Source organism: Pan paniscus, chromosome 2 (assembly GCF_029289425.2).
Source record: "Pan paniscus chromosome 2, NHGRI_mPanPan1-v2.0_pri, whole genome shotgun sequence".
Taxonomy (NCBI): Eukaryota; Metazoa; Chordata; class Mammalia; order Primates; family Hominidae; genus Pan; species Pan paniscus.
Window position 1 is genome coordinate 36,380,683 of NC_085926.1, and position 25,825 is coordinate 36,406,507.

General features: G+C 40.0%; 1 protein-coding gene across 3 annotated transcripts in view; it reads left to right on the top strand.

Moving 5' to 3' along the window:
• STAC (SH3 and cysteine rich domain) overlaps positions 1 to 25,825 on the top strand; it is a 172,589-nt gene that overhangs the window by 37,711 nt on the left and 109,053 nt on the right. For 2 of the 3 annotated variants that reach the window (XM_003826119.4, XM_003826118.5), the window contains exon 2: positions 25,270 to 25,546. In XM_003826119.4, coding sequence (XP_003826167.1) covers positions 25,270 to 25,546 — 277 coding nt within the window. The remainder of the gene's footprint in view (positions 1 to 25,269; positions 25,547 to 25,825) is intronic. The other variant, XM_055109641.2, reaches the window with a different exon arrangement.

Below are 25,825 nucleotides of genomic sequence, written 5' to 3' on the forward strand. Positions count from 1 at the left end.
TCAATAAACTAGTTCTTTGATTTATCTATTTTATGATTTTTCCGTATCTCTCCTGATTTCTTAGGCCTTCCTTTGTTTTTCTTTTTATAATTTTTTAGTTGCTTCTTGCTTCACCAATATGCACTATTTCCTTTGTAACAATGAACTCTTTAATGGCTTTGAAGTTACTCTTAAATACAACTGTGATTGTTATCTCTTAAAGTTTTTACACTTATTATTTTCATAACTATTTTTAAATACCCTGAAACAGAAGAGGATGTGTGTGTGCATGCATACATGCTAATGAGAGGTGAGGATTAATTTCCAGTTGTTTAGGTGTTTTAATGTTTGCCTTTGGGTTATTAAATGATTCCACAGTTCTGTGCTAATAGAATGTGGCCTGTTTAATCATCTATTCTGAGGAACTCATTGAGAATTCCTTTGTGGTTTCTCATAAGGTAATTTTTGGTGAGTGTTTCCTAGGCACTTGAAAATAAAATTTATTTACTGAAGTATAAAAATCTTAATACTCTCGATTAAATCAATATTATAAGTTCAATTGTTCATATATTTTATACTTTCTTTTACAGTGTGAAATTAATCATGGATTGAAGGATATCAAAGTATTTTACTACTGATTCATTTCTTTCTATTTCTTCTTATAGTTTAAAATATTTATCTTTGACCCGATGTGGTGGCTCACGCCTGTAATCCCAGCACTTTGGGAGGCCGAGGCGGGCAGATCACCTGAGGTTGGGAGATCGAGGCCACCCTGACCAACATGGAGAAACCCTGTCTCTACTAAAAATACAAAATTAGCCAGACGTGGTGGCGCATGCCTGTACTCCCAGCTACCCGGGAGGCTGAGGCAGGAGAATGGCTTGAACCTGAGAGGCGGAGGTTGCAGTGAGCCGAGATCACGCCATTGCACTCCAGCCTGGGCAACAAGAGTGAAACTCCGACTCAAAAAAAAAAAAAAAAAAAGAAATTATCTTCAATAGTCTAATGTCATGTTATTTGGTGCACAATAACATAATTGTTTAAACTTCATTTTGGATTGTACCATTCACCACTAAGTTTGACTCTGTCTCACTAACTTCTTTTAACTTAAATTCAATTCTATCTAATATTAATACTGCAAAGCCCTCCTCTTTGTCAGCATTTGTCATTCTCCTTTCTAATTCTCTTATTTGATCTTTAGGAGTTATTTTGGCTTTAGTGTGGCTCTTTTAAACTACATTGTAAATTTATTTAATTGGAACATAACCCATTAACGTTTACTATGCAGAGGCAAAGGGAAAAACCTCTCCTTCACTCCCTAAAGGTTCACTGAAAAATCAACACACAAAAGGCAAATTAGTAGAAGAAATGGCATACAAATTTGTTAGTGTGTGTGTGGGAGAATCACAGAGTGATTCTACCACCACACAATGGGGTAAAGATGGTTATACACCCTTCTTCTTAGGAGAAAGGGAGATGAGGAAGTGTGGATGACATAAGGGGGCAGCACATGATTTTTAGGGGAATTCAACGGGCTTGAAGAACATACAATGGCCTGACAGAAAGTTTTTTGGACCCTCAGAGCAGACAATAGTTTATGACAAAAGTCTGTTCAGGTCAGGGAAGGGACCAGAGGTAACTGTTTTCTTCTTTGGCAGGTCCAGACTTTAGGCAAATAAGAGGACTTCAGAAAACAACCTCATCCTGTGCTTTGGAAAACACAGAGGATTGAGAGACAGGAGCAGGGGAAGGCCCGAGACACCATAAGGCTGCTTCTTCAGCTCAGCCTGTCAAAGCACCATATTTGGGGCATAGGTTTCTGTGCCCCAACAACTGCCATATGTTTGATTTTGCCTCTGTCATTTTATTTTCTATTTCTGGAGATTATCATACTCCTTGCTATTTTTTTTTTGCTTTCTTTTTAAATTATTCTTTGCCATATGAACTTTTTTCCTGATAAACTGAAGACAATCTAATTTGTAAAATATACTAATGGCTACTTTTAAAATTCTATTTAACACTATTGTAACTATGTACCTCTACAGTATTAGTTAGCACTGAGAATAGAATAACACATCCTTTTCCTCTTCTATCCTAAGTAAGAATAATGATAGGACCTACCAGATAGTGTGGATCAGAAGATTAAAAGAACTGTAAAGTTCCATGAACTGTATCTGGCACATAGAAAGACTCAAATGCTAGTGTAACTGATAACCATTGCTGTAGTCATTGTTACTTTTTCTCCAAATAAAATGAGCAAATTCACATAACCTGACTTCCTTTTTCAGTCCCTTGCTTTTCTAATAGTAAGCATTTTCACCAGGGGTCCCCAACCCCTGAGCCATGGACTAGTACCAGTCTGTGGCCTGTTAGGAACCGGGCTACACAGCAGGAGGTGAGTGGCGGGCTAGTGAGCATTACTGCCTGAGCTCTGCCTCCTGCTAGATCAGCAGTGGCATTAGATTCTCAAAGGAGCACAAACCATATTGTGAACTGTACATGCGAGGGCGCTAGGTTGTGCACTCCTTATGAGAATCTAATACCTGATAATCTGAGGTGGAACACTTTCATCCTCAAACCATCCCCCCTCTACCTCAATCCATGGAAAAATTGTCTTCCATGAAACTGGTCCCTGGTGCCAAAAAGACTGGGGACTGTTTCCCTATACCACTTGTGTTTTGTTACTACAATTTTTGGTACTTTTATGATTGTTAAAACCTTTCTAAACAATATGTCATCTGTTTCATTAAGTATTTGTGATGAGTTAATTTTCTTTGTAAACTATATCTATACTAGTCATTTTAACTCAGCCATGTTTAAATTATTCCAAGCACAAGTATTTTTGTGCCTCATATTTCCCATATTTCCCAACGCTTTTGTTTTCTCTGATCATAAATGGTAATTTGTCTGCTTTAAAAATATGTAGGTTATAACTTTGTCTTACATTGTTTCATATTGTGGAAGGGAAATTTGAAGAGATCTAAGATTTCTTTCTTTGTAGTTTACCCATTTTCCTGTCTATATGCTTTGATATCCTTCCTTCCTTTTTTCCTCTCTGATACTGGAAGTAATATTATAATTCAGTTCCACTTATTTTTAAAAAGTAGTTTTCTTATTACCTCCACAATGAGTACATTAACTACATTTTCACATACAGAAAACTTGGATACATTCAACTGTTTACAAGACATGCCTCCATATGTTTACATTCATGTGAAGAATGTGAACTTATTTAATTGTATATATTTGTAACTCTTACATATTGTACCTTTTAAAATAACTAACATGTAATATGCTTATTTCCTAAATAATCATCTATGATTATTTAAGGTGAGGAGAGTCTCTTTTGAAGAATTACAATAGTTGTAGTCATACTATGAGAATTCAATAATTTTTGGTACTGTAACCTTCTGACAGGATACTTTAACATGCTGGTAGGAAAAGAGATGTCTCTTTTCACCACACAACCTGACACATGATGATTCCCCCACCGACAGATTTGGGTCTTCTTTCTTCATTTAACCCAGAAGCTCTCTCTTATCTTGTTTTTGAACAGTGCTTATGCCATAGTCATTCTGAAGTCTTCTTCAGGATCCAATTATTCATTTATATCTTCCTGAATTTCTTTAATGATTTTCAACTTATTGTACCTTTACTGTGCATTCCATGAAAGCTTCCCAAACATACCCACACATAACCAGATTACCTTTCTGCAGACAGTCTCACTTTCACCTTTCCTACTGTTTCAAATTTTACTATGCCATTATATTACTGGTTGCTACAAATTCTTTCCTGAACTCTTCAAGACCCCTACTTTTCTAATCTAGTTTGGTCATCTCAGCTTTCATACCTTATTTTGAAGATTATGTTTATTCATATTTATTGAGAGAAAAAAAGTAGAGAGTATATAAAATTTACTTTTTATTCCAATAGTAAGCATTTTCATAGTTATGTTCCTCTTTACTACCTGAGTGTTATGATCCTTACTTCATTTTATGTTTCAGAAGTTTTCACTGGCACTAGAGCATTGATTGCTTTTTATGTTAATTTATTTCTAAATGAAAAAAGAGTTTCCCAAGATCTACACTTTGTGCATAAATATAGTGAGAAAAGTCTCCTATGATGACTTTAGTATTCATATGGATGTTTTAAGAGTCATGTTATTCTTGATCTTACTTTCCAGGTCTAGGAAAAAAATTTTTTAATCAAAATTAAAAAATAAATTTCAAAGGAGTCATATTATTTTTTAAGCTAGAAGAGATGTCAGTGTAAGTACATATCACCAGTTGGGTGATGAAACAACCTCAGAGATCAAAAGAATAAGCAAATTATAAGCCTTCAATAAATGCTGGCCATTGTCAGCCTTAGCATCACCATTAATAAATATAACTTCATAAAAATTTTATTATAAACTCATCCACTAAACATATTCAATGACTAATGTCAAAGATGAATGACAAACAGAAAAATATTCCACAAAATGACAATTTTTAAATAAATATATAAAACATTTACGTATATAAAAATATCTATAACCTACTACAAAAAATGATTATGTTTTGAGCATTAGTCTCTGCCAACAGAGGCCACATAAACTGATTTATAAACATATAAAAAGATATTTAGCCCCACTGATAAGAAATTAAAAGTTTTTTTAAGTTGCTGTGTCATTTTTACCTATGTAATCAGCAAATATTTTAAAAATTAATTGTAACAAGCACTAGTTAAGGTATATCAAAAAAGACACTCCTTATACCAGCCAATGGTATTTGTGTATGCAAATATGTAGGTACAAAATGTTCATTCCAGTATTGTTTGTAATAGAAAATATACTAGTGAGGGTAAGGACAAGCTGCTATAACAAAGAAACCAAATGAATGTTCACTGGCTCAAAAAATATAGATATTTATTCCTCTCTCACATAGGTTTCAAGGCAAACTGTTTAGGTTAGCAGGTAGTTGTACTCCTTTTGGTTATTTGAAGACCCAAGATACCATTCATCTGTTTCCCTGGGACATCTCATAATCTCCATGGTTGAATGGGTTCTCCACCATAGCCATAGTGCAGCCAGTGTGAAAAAGGAAGAGAGAATGAAGTAGGCATATACACAGCCTTAAGGCCGAATTTCAGAAGTGATACACAGCATTTCACTGTATTCCATTAGCAAAAACACAGTCTTGTTTCTGCCTTTATCAGCCAGAAGCTTAGAAACATGTAATCAAACCACATACCGAGGAAGAAAATTAAAATGGATTTTGGTGAAGAACTACAGGTCTCTGCCTTAAGAAAATGGAATAATTAATTATTCTGCTGCCTCCATTCAATGAAATATTAGGCTTCAATGAGAAATAAATTAAATCTCCCGTGCTATTAGATACATATAATAAAAAGATCCCCAGTATATATTATGAAATGTAAAATAATGATACAGAAAAATATACATTGTATATTAGATGCGTGTTTTTTAAGAGGCGATCTATACACTTATACACAGGCATACAGACAGAACAGTGCTGGAAGAAGAAACTATTCATAGAGGTTTTATCCTCAGTTGAACTGGAGACCTGATGTGAGAAGACTTACTTTTTGATAAGTTTCTTTTTTTGTACTGTATTTTGTTTACCATGTGTGTATCATTATTAATATTATAGGATGTAAATATATAAGTATGAGCAAATTCTTCCCTTGCTTAACACATTCAGCAATTATCTGTTGCTACAAGATGTTGTCAGGCTTATTAACACATTATCGAGCTCTTTTCCTGTCTTAGGCTTTGAACTTGAAGCTCCCTTCCTCCTCATCTTTCTTCTTTTGCTCATAAATAATCTATTGTCCTAAAATATGCCTCCAAAAATGATGCTGCCCTATATTTTAATTTTTTTCTCACAAGACTGAGTTTAATGCCATATAATGAATATAATGGATCTGTTCATGTATCCTCTCCCCAAATGAGTGAAAACTTGAGGACAAGGGGCATGTTGTTGCTTCTCCTTGTCCCCAGCAAAATGGATGACAGGCAGCATGTAGCTGATAAGTATTTGTGGAAATGAAAAGACCCCCCACTCACTTAATTTAACAAACATTTATCAAGTGACTATATGGCTGCTCTTTTAAGTAGATTCTCTGTTCTTCATGTTTTTTTCCAATTTCTCTCTTTTGCCCTGTGTATTTTCTCCCAAAAAAAAAACAAAACTGTTCTCTCTTCCTCTAGTATAGTTTAAAGGACACTTGTTTTAGAGTCCAGCCATGTAAATATCAATCAGAGAGCAATGAAGTTTATTTTAATAAAGAAGAGAATGCATTGATATGAACCCCTGCTTTTTAATATTTCTACAGATAGACTGATATAAAAATATAGATACATACATATAGGTGTATGCGTAGTCATTTATATATTCCCTAGCTCTGTCCACTAAGAGATCTGGAATTTTAGAGCCCAAAATTAATGCCACCCCAGTAGCAATAAGCGCATCTAGTACCCAGACATCTCAGTTTCTAAATGCCATCCCCCAATAAAACTAACCAGCTTCCTTGAAGAAATAGATGGTTGCAAGACCAGGACAGGAAAAATACAAGATAAGCCTGGAAAAATCTTGCAGTGTTAAAAAGTAGGGAAGTGTTCAAAACTGACTGGGGAAAGGGGCATGCCAAAAACGATGTAGGTACCAACTAAAAGGAGCTCTGAATGAGCAAACCTGGGACAATTTGAGCAACAAAATAAATAATGATAATGAGGAATTGTAACCCATAGAATAAAGCAAGTATCTATCATTCCATACTGATAGAAATGAATAATTTAATGAATAAATAAATAAATAAATGAAGGGTAATTATGCAATAGGATTCTAATAAATACAGAATGACTAATAGAAATAGAACACCACTATTAGGCAGACAGCAGGTAATAAGTTTGAAGGCAAAAATTCATTAATGGATGATGAAATTAGAGGGCAAGTATATGATAAGTACAGGATATTTGCCATCTCAAAGTCTCATAGTCACATTTTGAAATGATGTATGGGATGATTTTTTAAAAAGTCTTATAGTCACATGATATTTATTATGAAGGGGAAAGAGGTAACTTTACAGTGGAGCAACCCAGAAAATACTACTTTGACCCAGTGACAAAAGTTAATCACCAGCAATGGAAGACATTGACATCAGGTGTTTCCTAATATGATGAACCAAGAACAGCATATCGCTTTTGTCCTAGTCTTATGAAAAATACATAACCTTGATATAATAATCAGAAAACATCAGACAAACCCAACATGAAAGATAATCTACAAAATAACTGGCCGGTAGTCTTCAAAAGGCTCAAGGTTATGAAAGGCAAAGTAAGACTGACCGAGGACCTGATACAGATTGGAGGAAACTAAAGAAAGAACAATTCATTGCAATATGGAATCCTGGATTGGATCCTGGACCAGAAAAGGATAATATGAGACAACCAATTCTGATAAGGCAAAATTCTACTAAGATCTGTAAATAAGTTGATAGTTTTATATCAGTGTTAATTTCCTGGTTGTAATCAATTTACTGTGGTTATACAGGGTGTTCAGCAGGGGAAGCTGGATGAAAGGTGTGTATGAACTCTATCCTGCAACTTTTCTTTATGACTAATATTATTTTAAAAGAAAATGTTAGAGAAAGAATTATTCTTGGCTGGGAGTGGTGGCTCATCCCTGTAATCCCAGCACTTTGGGAGGCCAACGCAGGGGGATGGCTTGAGCTCAGGAGTTTGAAACTAGGCTGGGCAACATGGTGAGACCCTGTCTCTACCAAAAATACAAAAACGAAATAGCAAGGAATGGTGATGTGTGCTTGTGGTCCCAGCCACTCAGGAAGCTGAGGTGGCAGGATCACTTGAGCCCGGGGGGGCAGAGGTTGCAGTAAGCTGAGATTGTACCACTGCACTCCAGCCTGAGTGACAGCAAGACCCTCTCTCTCAAAAAACAAAAAACAAAACAAAACAAAACAAAAAAAGAGTATTTCAGATAATGTATTACTGGGTTGCTCTTTCATAGATAAAAGGAATCCAGAGCCCTCCTGAATTGAAAAATTCAGAATAATTCTCCAACACCTGACAGCTAATGTTTAACATCAATAGTTTTCTTTTTCTCACTTGATGTAATCTAACTCTACGGTTTTTCTTAATTATTAGGAGGAAGCAAAGTCTCCCTGTTCATTTGGCAAAGGAAACTGCCCTTATCTTATCTCTTGCTAGATAGATTATAAAAATCAAGGAAAGCATCAGATGAGGCTCTAAACAGAGTTGGGATTGTACTTGCTGCTCTAATTCTCCAAGCAGCCTTTAAAGCTGCAACTATTTAATCAAAAACCATTTACTAAGTTCCTATAAATCTAACGTGTAGCTTTAGCAGTATACTGCAGTGGTTTGAAAATTAAAAGTCAAGGATTATACACATGGTTTGAAATACACAAAGTATTCTGCCTATAAATTGTTGTCTTAATCTGTTAGCTACTTTTTTCAAGCCATAGATTTTTCTTAAGCCAATACAATACAGGAAAGCAGAACCAGACTAGAGGAAAGGTATCCAGACGTGACTTAGAAGCTTGGGTTCAAGTTCTAACCCCACTGCTAATTTTAACATCAAATTCTATAACATATATGAAAACAAGTTTTTAAATAAGGATAGGGTCACTAGTTTATTAAGTGGGCTGAACTCAGAAGGTTACCCTCAGCTATTAGCTTTATTTTTCTCTCATCACACTCTTCTAACATGGTTGGTTGGTTGGAATTCTGTTCATCACCTCTCGACAACATTTTGGGAAGGTCTCATGGCTTTCATTGTTGGTCATAAGGGTCTCATTTTTAGGTATTAAAAATCCAACCCATCTAAAGCAAAATGTAAGTGTGACAGCTAATTCATTGCCCTTCAACTCATCTCCACCAACAGCCTCCTTCTTGCCTCATCCACAAACACCCCAGCTAAGGCCTAACCCTTGGGTTGAGAACCTGTGTTGGGAAAATGAACTGTGGTCTGTTCTTTCAGTTAGCCTCCACCTTTCTCACTTCCAAGTCCACGGGGAATTTTGCAAACAAGAGCTCTAGGAGGTCTCAATCATGTCCCACTCTGGATAAACGATGAGCAGAGCAGAACTTTCTCCATGCTTTTGGGGCTATTGTGACTCCATGAAGAACACTGTGAGCCTGTGAAACACCTCGACCTTCTTTCACATCCCAATATGCATCATATATGAATTCTTGTATGTGAAATCTTTGCAAGTTCTCTTCCAACCAGGATTGCCACAGGCCCCTAATGCAGTGTCCCCTCTGGGCCAGCCTCGGAAATAAGTGCCAGAGAGCTCTGAGCCATTTATGTGCTTTGTTCTGTCTCCCCAAAGTGTCTACAGGCTGCCTGGCATGCTATAACTGCTCAAGAATATGTAAGATAGGGACATTTTCCTGGAATTCTCTGGGAGATGCTGTGGTAAGCAGTTCATCTAGTAGTTAAGTCTACCTGGGCTTTAGAGTCAATCACTTCTAGATTCACCAGATTCAATTCCAGATTCACTAGATTCTAGATTCAGTCTTTCAGCTAATATTTATTGAGCATCTAACATGTGCCAGGCTCAGTTTGAGATTCTGAGAGACAGAAGTTAATAGAGCAGTGAAAATTCCCTACCCTTGTGGAAACTACATTCTAGCTTGCGAAGCAGATATTCAACAAAGAAACAAAGAAATGAGCATATAATATAAAGAAATCATATACCTCCTAATAATGATGTACCCAGAGGGACACAGCATCACTTCTATGATATTTCTACCAAAAATATGTGTAACCTGACAGAACTGTGAAGAAACATCAGCAAGCCCACACTGAGGAATATTCTACGAGACAATTATTCTGTACTCTTTAAAAATGTCACAAAAAACAATGAAAAGGTGACACTATTTCAAATTAAATGAGAATAAAAATACCTGAAAACTAAGAGCAATGCATAATCCTTGATTAGACCCTGAAGCAGATTTTTTAATGCTATGAAAGGTGTTATTAGTTCTGCTCAAGTTCTGCTCTGCTCATCTCTTGTCCAGAGTGGGATGTGATTGAGGCCCCCTAGAGCTCTTCTTTGTAAAATTTGAGTATGAGTTGCATTAACATGTTACATTAATGTTAATTTACTATGTTGTATTTACATAAAAATATGGTTATTCTTGAGAGAGACAGACTGAATGAAGTTTTTGGGAATAAGAGATCCTGATGCTTGCAGTTTATTCCCAAACAGATCAGTGATGATAACAATAGCAATGACAATAACAAATCACAATAATATCTGGATGTCAGAAAGAATAATAAAAAACAAATAGTCCAAAATATTAATAGTTGTTGAATCTGGGTGAAGGCTATACCAGCATTCATGGAACTATTATTGCCAATTTTCGATATGCTTACAAGTCTTCAAAATAAAAAGTTAAGAAACGAAATCAAATAGTAATAAGTGCCCTGAAGAGGAAATGCGGATAGAGCACAGGGATCAGGGGAAGTCTCGTGTGAATAACCTTTGAGTAGAGACCTGAAGGAAGTGAGAAGTGAGAAGACCATGGGAAGGGAAGAGCATTACAGGAAGTCAGAACAACAGGAGTGAAGGCCCTGACGTAGCAGTTTTCTGGTGTGTTTGTGATCAGCAAGGAGGCCAGAGGGACTGGTGCAGAGTGAGTGATGAAGGAGAATGGTAAGAATGATCAGAGGTCAGATCACGGAAAGGACATTAGATTTTATTGTAACTACAGAGAAACTATGCTAAGGTTTTGAGCAGAGTAGTAAAATGGTCTGATTTCCATCTTAAGTAATCACTCTTGGCCACTTTGAAGGAAGTATGGAGCATAGAGCAAGAAATAGAATATAGTTAATATATTCAGTTAGGGAGACCTTGAGGATGGCGGTTGTACAGGTGAGACCAGATGTCAGATTGGGATAATGATAACAGAGGTAGTATGAAGTGGGTGGATTCTGCATATATTTTGAAAGTCTCATTGACTAATATATTGGCTAATGGACTGAATGTGAAGAGGAAGGGAGAAATTGGAGTCAAGGATGATTCCAAGGTTTGAGGTCTATTAACCAGATAAAATGCTATGCCCTTTACTAACTTAGAGTCTGTGAAATGAGGAAGTAAGCTGGAGGACTGCTTCCTAGAGGTCCTCAAGGACACACCAGTCAGGAATTCAGGAGCCTTTCTCTGTAACAATCCAACTGTTTCATTTGACCTTTTCAGATCCCACTATGAACCTCTGGTCCTTGTGCTGCCCCAGAGAACACATGAGGGGCGCCAGAGCAGAGAGAGATATTCCTTATGACTGCTGATGTGTTTCTGCACCCATCTAGGCCTTGTCCACTGTAGGAGGGGACCTGGGAGTGGTGGGGAACAGGTTGGAACTTGCTCAGAACCTTCACATTTCTCTCTCTGTGTCCATAAGGGCTGACATGTGTAGCATGGAAGATGCTTCCTCCCCTTGCATGTCCCTGGGCCACCTCAAGCCTATACACTTGTTTTCTGGATTGAACACACTCTTCGGTATTGCCTGGCCACCATGGTAGCTCTTCAGCCTTGAGTATGTGCCCCCACTTCTCCTTGCCTCCTCAGAATTGAGTTGTATAACTCTACCTTTGGTTTCAGGCCTCAGGGTCCACAGGAACATTGTTATCTGTTTCACTCTGCTCCAACTCCTTACACTATACTGGCTTGATACCTTCATGTACCCACATGGTTTCTTGAATCTAGCCCCTGCCTGACCCAGGCTGCTGGAAGATAAGACTGCAAGAATAAATTATAAAGGAAAACTGGAGGTCATAACACAGGTGAAAAGGGTCGGAGTCTTGGAGAGGAGAGATGAATACAGGAGATATTTTTAAGGAAAGGGAGATTAGCCTTGGTTACTGGTAGAAAATGGGGTTCAAGATGAGAGAAGGGAGGACTCAAAGAGTCTTCTAGGCCAGAACATTGTTCTAGGCCAGAAGATTGAAGGGATGATTCATCTGTCATTTTCTTCCCACTAAATTTGGGGAATTCAAACATGTAAGGCAGGCAATCCATTCATTCAATTACTCAACATAGAATGCCTATCCTATGCCAAAGCCTGTACCTGCATGTTGGAGATCCAAAGATGAAAAGAATAGTCCTTGACCTCAGCGTATAGAATAAGAGTATGTAGAATGTCAGTTGTGGTGACGTACTGCTGCAGGTTATGGTAGAATGATAGGGCACCTGCATGCATAGAATATTGAGCTCTATGTGGAGAAGTCAGGGAGAGCCTGAGGCAGGGCATTAGAAGCAATATTGGAGCTGAGACTTAGATAATGAGCAGTAGGTCTCCAGGAACATATCTGAGAGAAGATGTCCCAGACAATACAGCACGGACAAGACAATCTGCCCAGGTTTCCATCTTTATTAACCAGTGGAGCATATGCGAAATACATTTGCCTGTGCAACAGTAGAAATACTACAGAAATATCCTCAGTGCAGCTCTTTCTTATTGCAATTGATGTTTTAGGAGCACAATATTTGCCTCAGAGGGCTTTTATGGAGTACTATATTAATTTGCTAGAGCTGCCACAACAGAGTACCACAGACTGGGTGGCATAAACAACAGAAATTTATTTTCTTGCAGCTCTAGAGGCTAGAAGTCCAAGATCAAGGTATTGGTTTCTTCTGGGGCCTTTCTCCTTGCCTTGTAGATAATCACCTTCTCACTGTGTCCTCACATGATTTTTCCTCTGTGTGTCCAAATTTCCTCTTCTTACAAGGACACCAGTCAGATCGGACTAGGGTACACCCTAATGACCTCATTTTAAACTACCTCTGCAAAAGCCCTGTCTCCAAATAAAATCATATTCTGAGGTACTGGGGATTAAGGCATCAACATAAGAATTTGAGGAGGGATACAATTCACCCGGTAGCAAATACCCACTATTTGCACGGCATTATGAGAAGCAGTACTTGATAAATGAAACCTAGCATAGTACTGAATGTAAATCCTTTTGTTCTGCTGTCCATCACTTAATTTCTAGAACTACTTGATGTATCAATCAGAATCTAGAAAGCTCTATACTGTAAAATCCTCACTGCTCTCAACAGTTTTTCTACCTTTTAGACAGTCAGCCAGCCATCATATTTCCATCTTCTCTTTCATTGACCTTCCTAGGGCCCAGCACTCTCTTTGTTCTCGGGGGAAAACACCAGTGTGGTCCCTGGGACTGTACACTTTCTCCCCACTGTCACACAGCAACAGGAGCAGCAACTCAGAATACAGAGTGGGGAGTGGCCACTGCCGCCCGTGTTGGGCTTTATGGCCATGGCATCAGACAGCTTGGCATGACTCCTACCTGAGGAGCTGGATGGCTCAGAACCCATACTCTCAGTTGCAACCTCAATGCCACCTGGGCAGGCAGGGGCTCTCTCTGACAGGATTCCAGATCTGAGGAGCGTGCTCTGAAACTTGCCATACAATCCATTATAATGCAGGTGCTAACTCTCTGAACTCACCTCTTCATTCTCCCTGAAAAGGAGGCCTCTTGCCCAAAACATCAATGAGCAGTGTACTAAATTTACTGAAGAATTTGAGGAGGAAAAAAAGGGAGAGAGGTTTATAAAGCACACTTCCGTCAGTAGTTCTCTTACTCAAAAATCTCTGCCTCCATACCACCCCAGAATTTGTTTCCTCCCTGCTCTTTCTGGCACAACTCCCTCATGGCAGCCTCCCCTCACCCCCAACTCCTTTTCTATTACTGCTTGTCATCTTGTAGTTCAGATCTTACATCTGCAAACTTCACTTCCTCTCAGTATTCAGTAGAAAAAAGGGCTGTTATTTTTAAATTGAGATTGGTCCTTGGAACCATCTTCCCTAGCCAGGTAGCTACTCAAAGTATTTCTTCTGAATATATACAGTTCTGTTTCCTAAGAGGAATCTTTGAATCAGCTCTGAAGGTGATAACAATCGCCCTGTATTGTTACAGCGGCATCCACATGCCTCACCAGATATGGCAGAGGTGTGGTGGGGATTTTGAGAAGTCAGAGTTATGAAGTAGCCCTTGAGTGCCAGATACCTTGCCAGATACTTTAGATGCTTTATTTTATTTAATCCTCACAACAAATCTGCAGGGAACCTATTATTACTCCTATTTTATGGACGGGGAATTTGGGACTCAGAGAAGTTAAATAACTTTCCTACACTCACACTGCTGGAGACCAGCAGAGCTGGGAAGGGCAGCAAAGCCGTTCTGACCCCAAAATCTTCACTGTGTCTCTTCCTCAGGTATGAAAGGCTCCTCTATCTCTGCACACAAGGGAAGCCTTAAAACTTTTGCTTTAGGCCTGGCGTGGTGGCTCACACCTGTAATCTCAGCACTTCCGGAGGCCGAGGCAGGTGGATCACCTGAGGTCAGGAGTTCAAGACCAGCCTGGCCAACATGGTGAAACTCCGTCTCTACTAAAAATACAAAAATTAGCTGGGTGTGGTAGTGGGTGCCTATAATCTCAGCTACTCGGGAGGCTGAGGCAGGGCAAATTTCTTGAGCCCAGGAGGCGGAGGTTGCAGTGAGCCAAGATCGTGCCACTGCACTCCAGTCTGGGTGACAGAGTGAGACTCCGTCTCAAAAAAAAAAAAAAAAAAAAAACTGTCGCTTTATTAAGCATCTTAAAGCATCTCATCTTCTATGGACCTCGGGCATGTCACTTAACATCTTTTGGACCCATTTTCTCAATCTATAAGATTTGGGCACATTATTTAACTTCTTTCTACCACCCTCTCCTTATCCATAAAATAGGGACAGTAATAGTACTTCCTCATAGGGTTAGCTTGACAATCAAAAGATAACCCGTGTAAAGTCCTTAGGATAGAGCCTGGTGTATAATAAGAGTACAATAACTACTTGGTAGTAAATCAATATAATTACTATGTACCAGTCACTGTGCTTCCTGTTGGAAGTGGCTTCATGGTCTGCAGCAGAGCCCCAGGGCAGGAGGTAGGAAGGGTGATAACATATTACACATGCTGCATACTGGGGATCACGTAGGAGGGACCATCCAGAAGCACCTGCAAGGAGGACCAGGCTAGACTCCACAGAGAAGTTAAAGTTAGGTGAACCAGGCATGTTCCAGATACACCGAATGAGACACAGACCTCCCAGGAAGAACAAACCAAGGCACTTAAGGTTTATGTATCATTGGAAAACTGGGGCCTGCTCTTAGTTTATCTAGGTGCATGGGGTGCAGGAGGGGATGACTAGAAATAATACTGGACAGGTGGATGGCCGTAATCCAGCAGGAAGGATCCCATTTCCCACAGTAAGGAACCTGGTATAACCTAGAACTGAGGAATGCCATCAGAGCACTTAAACAGTTGAATTATATGTTTTAACATTGATTCATACTTCAAGACTTGAAAGAATGCCTCTGACTATTTCAGCCTCCATTGATAGCTCCTGTTTCTGACATATTAGAGTAGGCAGTGATCAAAACACTCAACTTCACTTGTTAATATAAATATAGGGCTTGTGTCACCCTCAGAAAGTTTTATGCATTGCTATTTGTCTCCAGAATTAGATCTTAGACTTCCTAAAAGTGGAGACTATTTAAAGTCTTTTGTATTTTCTCACCATGCTGACTTCTCAGAGCTGGAAGAGAACTTTGCAGCCACTGAGCTCATCCTCTATATTTACTGGTAGAACCTAAGCCAAGGAGCCTGAGAGACTTGCCCAAGACCACACATTTCAGCAGTGGCAGAGCATGCAATCAATCATATCTAATAACTGTTGCTTTACCAATATAGTCATTAATAACTGGTTTTTGGAGCTGGCTATGACAGAGCCAGGTAGATGTAAGAATAATATTTCAACTTTGAAGTTACCATCCAAACTAAAGCAAATCAGTACCTGGAATGTATTGTACTTGCTGTAAAAGAAATCAAGCTGTGAGTGGGGTAAAACTGTTGGTGAGAAATTTAATCCTCATACAAAACACTACATTTCTAAAGACCCCCAATGCTCACTCTCTGCCCATTGAGTTCACATGTAAAATGTTAGAGGTGAATGTGGAAAGTGCTTTGACAAACTACACCATCAGCCAAACTTGGAATAGATGAGGTGAATCTGCATGGCGGCTGGAGTGTGAAGGGAGCTGGCTTCGAGAGTCAATGCACGAGGGCTATTAGGCCACAAAATGACAGGTATTTCCTCAATTCTTAGATGTCATCATTTAATGGTTTAATATCTTCTCAGAAAAATGAAAATAATGAGCATTTCAATGCTCTTTATTCAATGAACAAGGCATAACTATTTTAGAAAAGTTAAAAGGTAAAAAAGAAAAAATGTCCATTTAAAAATCAAAGATGTAGACCACATGTGAGTATCAAGGAGGAAACATTTGCTTGTCAAAGGTTCCCTGATGACTTCATTTCAACTCAGAAGTAAAAGCCAGTGCATTATTGGTACAGTGTTAAATAGCCAAGGAAATGTCTGTATAGTGGCAACTGACTTTATGGTTAAATGTCAACGGGCAGGAAACTGAGTTGATATGGTGACTGTGCCTCCTAATTTACCGCCTGTGTGGGCAGACTCTTTGCATCAGAACCACCCCTTTCCCATATAGCATGGACTTTAGATCCTGGCAGAAATGATCAAGTGCACACTGGTTAATTAACTTGATGTGCCGCTGTGGAACAGACTGGTAAATCAATACACCTGCTGTTACATTCACCTTCAGGCTGCAATTCTGTGTTCCAGTGCTCTCATGACTCCCAATTTCTGCATTCCCTGACTAATTGCCATATAAGTAGTGTTGCTCAACCTGGCAACCACATGGATTATTGCTGAAATTCCAGCAGGCACCAGAAAACAAAACACACTAAGCAGAGAAATTTTACTAAGAGCACATCAAGGGTGGGATACCTTATGAAAGTCCATTTGGCTTTAAGAGCTTTGGAGACAGAGAGATCTGTATGCAGATCTTCATTCTGCAACTTGCTAGCCATTTAACTTTGGGCAAGTTGGCATTTTTCTGTTTTCTCATCTGTAAAATGAGGAAATAATCTAAAATGGACCCTCTGAGCTACCTTCCCATCCTACCACGGTACATTACTCTAGTCCATTCACCCTCCCCTGTCTCTGAAATGGTTATTCCACATCTCCCTCTTTCAACTTTGGACATCTCCTCCCTCCACCTCCCACTGTCTCTGACTCAGGAGACAGACTTTTTTTCTTTATTCACTGAGAATATAGAAGCAATCAAAAGAGAAAAGCCACATCCAGCCAATACCAATTCCACCAACTCTTCTCCATCTTTCTCCTTATGGCGGCCTGCCTCACTCCAATTTAAAGGCAACCCTTCTTCTCAACTACCCATGGACATGGCTCCAGCATGCCCCTTTCTCTCTTATGCATCGTCAGATTTAACACATGCTGGAGTAAGCTCCTGTATTTAAACAAAACATGACAAAAAAAAAAAAACTCCCTGGATGCTACATTTCCCTTCAGATATTGCCTCTTTTCACTAATCTTCTTTATAGCAAAGCTTCTCAAAACAACTGTCCACGTTCACTACCTCTGCTCACTTTTCTTCCAGCCGTCCTCTCCTGAAACCTCCTCAGTTAGGTTTTCACACTTATCACTTCACTGAATCTACTATTATTAAGGTCCTCCAAAGACATTCCCATTACCAAATACAATAACCAATTCCTAAATCTCTCCTTACTTGACGTTATTATTTAAGATTCATTTCATGCTTTTGGCTATTCTCTCTTCTTTGAATCATTTTCTTCCCTCAGCTTCTAACACACTCCTCTCTTTGAGTCTTCTCCTTCCTCACCAGCCTTTCCTTCTTAAGTCCCTTTGCTTGTCCTTACCAATCTTCTTGTCCTCTAAATACTGGAATGCCCCAGAGTTCTGTCCTCAGATCACTTCTCCTCCGTGTCTGCACTCACTGCCTATGTAGTGATCTCATCTAGTCTCATGGTTTTAAATACCATCAATATGCTAATTACTCCCAAGGTATTACTCCAGCTTGGACCTTTCCCTGGAATCCCAGAATCATATATCCAGCTGCTTAACTGGCAGTGCCACTTGAATTCCAAATAAGCATTTCAAACTTATTCAAAACTCAACTCCAAATTCAGCCGTATCTTACCATAACTATGCAAGGCCAAGCTAAAATTACTTCTGATCAGGATTATCGCAAGAGTCTCCCCTCCCAACTTGTCTCCCTGTTTCCATCTTGCCTTCCTACAGTCAGTATTCCACACAGCTGCTAGAGTGACCCTTTTAAATAAAAGTCAGAGCCTGTCACTTCCCTGTTCAAAACCATCACCCTTAGGATAAATTCCAAAGCCCGTGCCATGACCTACAAGGTCCAGCAAGAAGCTACCCTTGACATCTCTGCTCTTTCTCTCCCGCATCGTTCTTAACCAGACGCACCGACCCCCCAGTGCTTCTCAGATACCCTGCCCTTGATCTCTTGTTGGGGCCACTGCCCACAATGCTCTTCTCCAGCATAGCTCAAACACTCACTGCTTACTTCATGTCTCTGTTCCATTGTCACCGGTTAGAGAAGCCTTCCTTCTCACCTTCTAATGCCCAGCTCTAGCCTTATTTTCCTTTGTACCTCCTCTCCCTGTCCAAATTTATATTATTTACCACTCTGATTATCTACCTATAGTCTATCTCCACCCACTAGACCTTAAAATTGACAAATGGGATCTAATTAAACTAAAGAGCTTCTGCATAGCAAAAGAAACTACCATCAGAGTGAACAGGCAACCTACAAAATGGAAGAAAATTTTCGCAACCTACTCATCTGACAAAGGGCTGATATCCAGAATGTACAATGAACTCAAACAAATTTACAAGAAAAAAACAAACAACCCCATCAAAAAGTGGGCAAAGGACATGAACAGACACTTCTCAAAAGAAGACATTTATGCAGGCAAAAGACACATGAAGAAATGCTCACCATCACTGGCCATCAGAGAAATGCAAATCAAAACCACAATGAGATACCATCTCACACCAGTTAGAATGGCGATCATTAAAAAGTCAGGAAACAACAGGTGCTGGAGAGGATGTGGAGAAATAGGAACACTTTTACACTGTTGGTGGGACTGTAAACTAGTTCAACCATTGTGGAAGTCAGTGTGGCGATTCCTCAGGGATCTAGAACTAGAAATACCATTTGACCCAGCCATCCCATTACTGGGTATATACCCAAAGGACTATAAATCATGCTGCTATAAAGACACATGCACATGTATGTTTACTGCGGCACTATTCACAATAGCAAAGACTTGGAACCAACCCAAATGTCCAACAATGATAGACTGGATTAAGAAAATGTGGCACATATACACCATGGAATACTATGCAGCCATAAAAAATGATGAGTTCATGTCCTTTGTAGGGACATGGATGAAATTGGAAATCATCATTCTCAGTAAACTATCGCAAGGACAAAAAACCAAACACCACATGTTCTCACTCATAGGTGGGAATTGAACAATGAGAACACATGGACACAGGAAGGGGAACATCACACTCTGGGGACTGTTGTGGGGTGGGGGGAGGGGGGAGGGATAGCATTAAGAGATATACCTAATGCTAAATGACGAGTTAATGGGTGCAGCACCCCAGCATGGCACATGTATACATATGTAACTAACCTGCACATTGTGCACATGTACCCTAAAACTTAAAGTATAATAATAATAAAATAAAAAAATAAAAATAAAAATAAAAATAACTCACTTATTAAAAGACAAAAAAAAAACCATAAAAGGAAGGTTTTAATCCTCTTTTTACTGCCGTAGCCCCCAAATCAAGGTCTATACCTAGCTCAGAGCAGTACCCATGATATTCATTGAGTTATTATTATTATTATTATTATTATTATTATTATTATTATTTAGATGAGTTTGCCCAGGCTGGAGTGCTATGGTGTGATCTTGGTTCACTGCAACCTTGCCTCCCAGGTTCAAGCAATTCTTCTGCCTCAGCCTCCCGAGTAGCTGGGATTACAGGCATGTGCCACCACACCCAGCTAATTTTGTATTTTTAGTAGAGACAGGGTTTCTCCATGTTGGTCAGGCTGGTCTCGAACTCCCGACCTCAGGTGATCCGCCCACCTCCCTAAGTGCTGGGATTACAGGCGTGAGCCACCGCACCTGGCCTGATTGAATTATTTAATGAATGAATGATCCCCTATCCACAAGGTTGCTAGGATGATTACATGAAGTAAATGATTAGAGTAGTTTCAAGCACATGGTAAGGTTCTGAAGAATATCTGTTTCTTTTACCATTATTATTATAAACAAAATGGAGCTGGGCCATGGCAGTGGTACATGGAAGCTAATCATTTTGTAACATCTGTGATTATCAGGGTTTGCTTCTATTTCTGCATTTCATATGTTCTCATCTGGCCTCTGCTCTTTTAGGGATAATCAGAGAAAGCATGTTCCTTTGAGTTCATGTCTGGGGCTTAATTTAACTTGTAGGTATTTCTTTGAAGATTCCCACTTGAACAAGTCACATTAACTTCCAAAACAAATTCTCCAGCTCTAGAGGCAGGCAGGGTCTGATGGCTTCATACAATTTCCAAGCCACATCCCCCAGAGCAAGAAAAATGTGGCAGGTTTCCTGGCATCATACTTGAACATCATACATAAACTTCCAGGGAACACAGAACACCACACCACATATGACGAAGGGTTTGAAAGGAGAAGTAAAGCACATGAGCACAGGAGGGAGACAAGACTGGATGTGTGTAAGCATCCTCCCCGTCACTTTCCCTGTCCTGGCAGCAGAGGCCAAGCAGTGACATTTGATGCTTTCCTTTGATAAACAGGGCATGCTCTTTTATCACTTTTTAGAAATTTGAAATATATAAAATGAAAGAAATAGTTCCCCAAAAAGCAGATTTGCTTTCCTGCTCCACATCCTCACTGATGGCCAGAAGTATTGTCATCTCCCTGGAGGTGGGTGATGACTCTCCTCCACCCCTCCATCCATCCCCTAAAGACCCACCAGCAGTGGAAAGAGCATGGGGATGGGGATTGGAGGAAGGTAGATTCAATTTGAACCCTGGTCTTGATTCACAGAATCTGTGTGACCTTAGGCAAGTTGCTTAACCACCCTCAGCTTCCATTTCTCCAGGGGTAAAATTGCATCTTCACCGAATGGTTGGGAGGATTAAGATAGGTCGCCTGGTGAAGCACTTAGCTCAGCTCCGTATTCCCAGCTCCTTGGTTCCCCACTTTTGTCCCCCATCATCCACCATCCACTTATATCCTGTGGAGTTCTCAGAGGGCTCTCCCACACATTATCCTCTGTGTCCTTCACGACAGGGTGGGTGTTATTCTGATTTTGAGACATGAGTAGTCAATTTATTGAATCATCTGAACTCAGTAGGGAGCAAACAGTAAATGATTTTGATTTTTCTGTGTGATGGTGTTTACCTTGATAAACCTCTCCCTGGGTTGCACATCCCATGACAAAACCTTGGCAGATTCTTTACCTTCCTGTTCATTTTAATGTATTAAATGTCCTTCTAAAATAAAACTCCAGTCTTACCTCCTGTGTAAGCCTCCCTTCCTCCAGCATCAGTCCAGTTTATAGCCTGAAGGACTTGAAGTGAAGAGGGTCTGTACTGCTCCTTTGCTGCATCCAGGTCCTCACCTCAAAGTGGCTCAATCTCAATGAATGATTGTCTCATAGCCCCTTCTCACTTAGCTTTTTCAGAGATGAGGTGTCCTCTTCAAAACCAATGCTATGCTCCCAAGGACACAGGACTCACTGCCCTGTATCCATCAAGATACACTAGCTTATGCCTCAGCAACAAGCAACTCCACAATAACTCAGGGACACCTCCTTCTTCCCCCTTCTTTGACAGTTCTGACTCCTCCGTTAGTTTGAGCTGTAGGGCAGAGGGAAAGGGACAAAAGTCTTAGCTGGCCTTTTGTCTTTCTGACCTTTCTGCAGGTTGTTACAGCGTCTCTGGCTAGCCTTTTCCAGCTGATGTTGCCCTATTAGCAGCCCTAGTGGGGCTTTTCAGAGGGCTTTGCAGGGCCTCTTTTTTGTATGGCTCCCTGAAGTGGACAGCTGGCTTCACACAACCACACCTGACTTCAGGAGGGCAAATAAGTACAATCCCACCACATGCATAACATGCAGGAGGGTGGGGAGAACAGCATTGTACCAGTTATCTATTGCTGTGTACACGCAATAGATACCTAATTTAATGACTTAGAACACCAGTCATCTTTTTAGTTGAAGAGTGTGTGGGTTGACAATTTGACAAGGACTCAGCTGGACAGTACTTCTGGTCTCGTCTAGACTCCCTTATGCCTGCAGGACAGCAGGATGGCTCTGCTTCTGGACTCTATCCTAGAGTGGCAGGGAATTGACTGGACCATGTGTCTCATAATCCTTCAGGCTACATTGGGCAGTTTGGTAGGTTTCTAGAGAGAGGACAGAAGTATGCAAGGCCTCTTAAGGCCTGGGCTTGGAACTGCCTTAAAATTACTTCTGCTGCCTTCTATTGGTTAAATTTCAGAAACCAACAATATTCAAGGAGTGGGAAACTAGGCTCTACTTTTGATAGATTGAGATGCAAATTCACATTGCAAAGTGCTTGGATAAGGGAAAGGGGAGAGAACTGCAGTCTTTTTGTAGTCTACCCCAAACACTAATGACCACCATATCTTCCTGGACTTTTGAAGTGGAACTTAGGGGGTTAAGACAGAGGTGGTTGGGCTTGGCAAGGCCATGTAAACTTGTCTGATATATTGTGTAGGGGGAGTCTGACCACACTTATGGAGACGCTTATTAGACAAGAGTACTGAGCACCATTTGTTTCTTTTTCTCTTTTTAAATTACTTTTATGATTTTATTTTTAATTGACATAAAATAATTGTACCTATTTATGGAGTACATAGTGATTTTGCAACACATGTAAAGTATAGTGATCACATCAGGGTAATTAGCATATCCATAACATCAAACATTTATCATTTTTTTGTGTTGGGAACATTCAAAAGTATCCTCCTTCTAGCTATTTGAAACTATATAATGTATTGTTGTTAACTATAGTTATCCTACAGTGCTATAGAGCACTAGAACTTATTCTTCCTATCTAGCTGTCATTTTTTAGTAAAAAATCTCTCCCTATCCTCCCTTCTCCCTGCGCTTGCCAGTCTCTAGTATCCTCTGTTCTACTTTTAACTTCTATGAGATCAACTTTTTTTAGCTTCCACATATGAGTGAGAACATGCAACATTTAACTTTCTTTTCCTGGCTTATTTTATTTAACATAATGTCCTCCTGTCCCATCCATGTTGCCACAAATGACAGAGTTTCATTCTTTTTTATGGCTGAATAGTATTTCATCATGTACATGTACCATATTTCCTTTATCCATTCATTGTGTTGTTGGACCCATAGATTGACTCCGTATCTTGGCTATTGTGAATAGTGCTACAATTAACATGGGGGTGCAGATGTCTCCTCAGTATAATGATTCCCTTTCCTTTAGATAAATTCCCAGCAGTGGGATTGCTGAATCACATGGTAGTTCTATTTGTAGCTTTTAGAGGAACCGCCATACTGTTCTTCATAGTGGTTGCACTAGTTTACATTCCCACAAACAAAATGTCTGTGAGTTCCCTTTTCTCTGCATTTCTTATTTTTGTCTTTTTGATGATAGCCATTGTAACTGGAGTGAGATGATGCTTCACTGTGGTTTTGATTTGCATTTCCCTGATGATTAGTGATGTTGAACTTTTAAAATATATTTGTCAGCCATTTGTATGTCTTCTTTTGAGAAATGTCTGTTCAGATCATTTTCTCATTTTTAAATTGGATTGTTTGGAGGGTTGTTTTTTTTTTTTTGCCATTGAGATGCTTGAGTTTCTTGTATATTCTAGATATTCATCTCCTGTCTGATGCATATTGTGCAAATACTTTTTCCCATTCTATAGGTTGTCTTTCACTCTGTGTCAGTGGGGATAGTGCCATGCACACAGCAGATCTCACCCCCACAGCCTGGATCTGCATGATCCATTGATCATAAGAGAGACTGGTCCATCATTGCATTGCAGTTCTAGAAACTAAAACGATCACTTTCTTTCAAGACCAAGAGTTTATGGAGCAAAAGTGCTGACAGCTTCTTCCAGTTTCCTTTGCTGTGTAGAAGCTTTTTAGTTTGATATCTGAGCATCTTTTTTCTGCAGCTTTGGGCCATACATGTTTATTCCAGGCAACAGAAAGAACTCCCGTGGATATTCAATTACAAAAAGAAACCACCTTAAAGGTGAAGTGACTTGTTGCTGGGTGAAAAGAAAAACTATGTACTAAGGACTAGGGATGAGAAAGCAGAGTAAACAGGAGAGACTTTTAAAAGGCCACTGTGGGGATGGACAGGCCAAGGTGCACCATGGTGCAAGCTGTCATCAGAGTCCAGAATCTTCCAGTTCCTGGAGCCAGAATAGAGGGGTAGATTAAACTCAAACCCAGACCTGCCAGAATCTTGTGCTTTTCCAAACCTGTTTTGGTGCTTTTTTGTAAGTCCCAGAGGCAAAGGAGAAATGGTCTAGTTTGTCATGGCCAAAACAAGAGGGAGGGCAGCAGGAAGAGCAGATAAAGTCAAAAGGATAATACAATATGTCCTATGTCCTACACACACACACACACACACACACACACACACACACAGACACACACACACACAGAGGTTACTTATCCATATGCTTCAGACCCAAGCAGACTTGAGAGTTCCTGGTTTGTGTCCTGTGGATAGTTTAGCGAGATTGATTTTGAGCCAGACAATAGACTCTTCTGCTTTGCTGTGTGCAGAGACAAGTGGCTGTTAAGTGATCATAAGAGAGAAAGGCCAGCTTTACACATGTAGCCTTTGAGCCCATGAGTTTGTATACTTAATATTTCCAATGATTCAAATTCAAAAGGCAAATTATATCAAAATCCAATGTGGTGGGACACTTTGACAGCACACTGGTAGGACTTTAAGGAGGCAGGGGAGGAGGAGCAGGGGCAGAATCAAAGGCAAAATCGGACCTCTTTCTGCTCATCTGCCTTAGTGGCAGGGGCGGGGGAAATTCCCTCTTTACTAGGCACTGCCATCACCCCACCCACACAGGGACATTTATGAGCCTCCTCAAGACTGAGGGTGTCAGTGGGGACTGTGTAGTGCACACAGCAGACCTTACCCCCACAGCCTAGGTCTGCTTGATCCATTGATCGTAAGAGAGACTGTTCTGTCATTGCATTGCAGCTCCAGAAACTAAAACGATCACTTTCTTTCAAGACCAAGAGTTTACGGAGCAAAAGTGCTGACAACTTCTTCCAGCGAACCAACAGCGAAGACATGAAACTGCAAGCACACATGGTGGCTGAGATCAGCCCCAGCTCTAGCCCACTCCCTGCTCCAGGAAGCCTGACGTCCACACCTGCCAGGGCTGGCCTGCATCCAGGTGGCAAGGCTCATGCCTTTCAGGAATACATCTTCAAGAAGCCCACTTTCTGTGATGTCTGCAACCACATGATAGTGGGTAAGGCCTCCCACCCCTTTCTCCAGATCCCAGCACCCCCGGAAAGCTGAGTGAGAGTGGTGTGCCACGGGTCCAGGTACCTACGGACAGATGCTAGGCCTCAGAGATTTACATGTGGGAAGATCATTCAGGAGTGCTTTGGGGAACAATATTTGTGAGAAGGTAAGGGAAGCAGCACTGGATAGTGGGAGAAGTTGGGTTGTGATATAGTTGTAATCAGGACTTCAGCTGATCCCCTGTAGATCCCTAAAGCCCTTTAGCGTGTTCTTGCATTGAGGC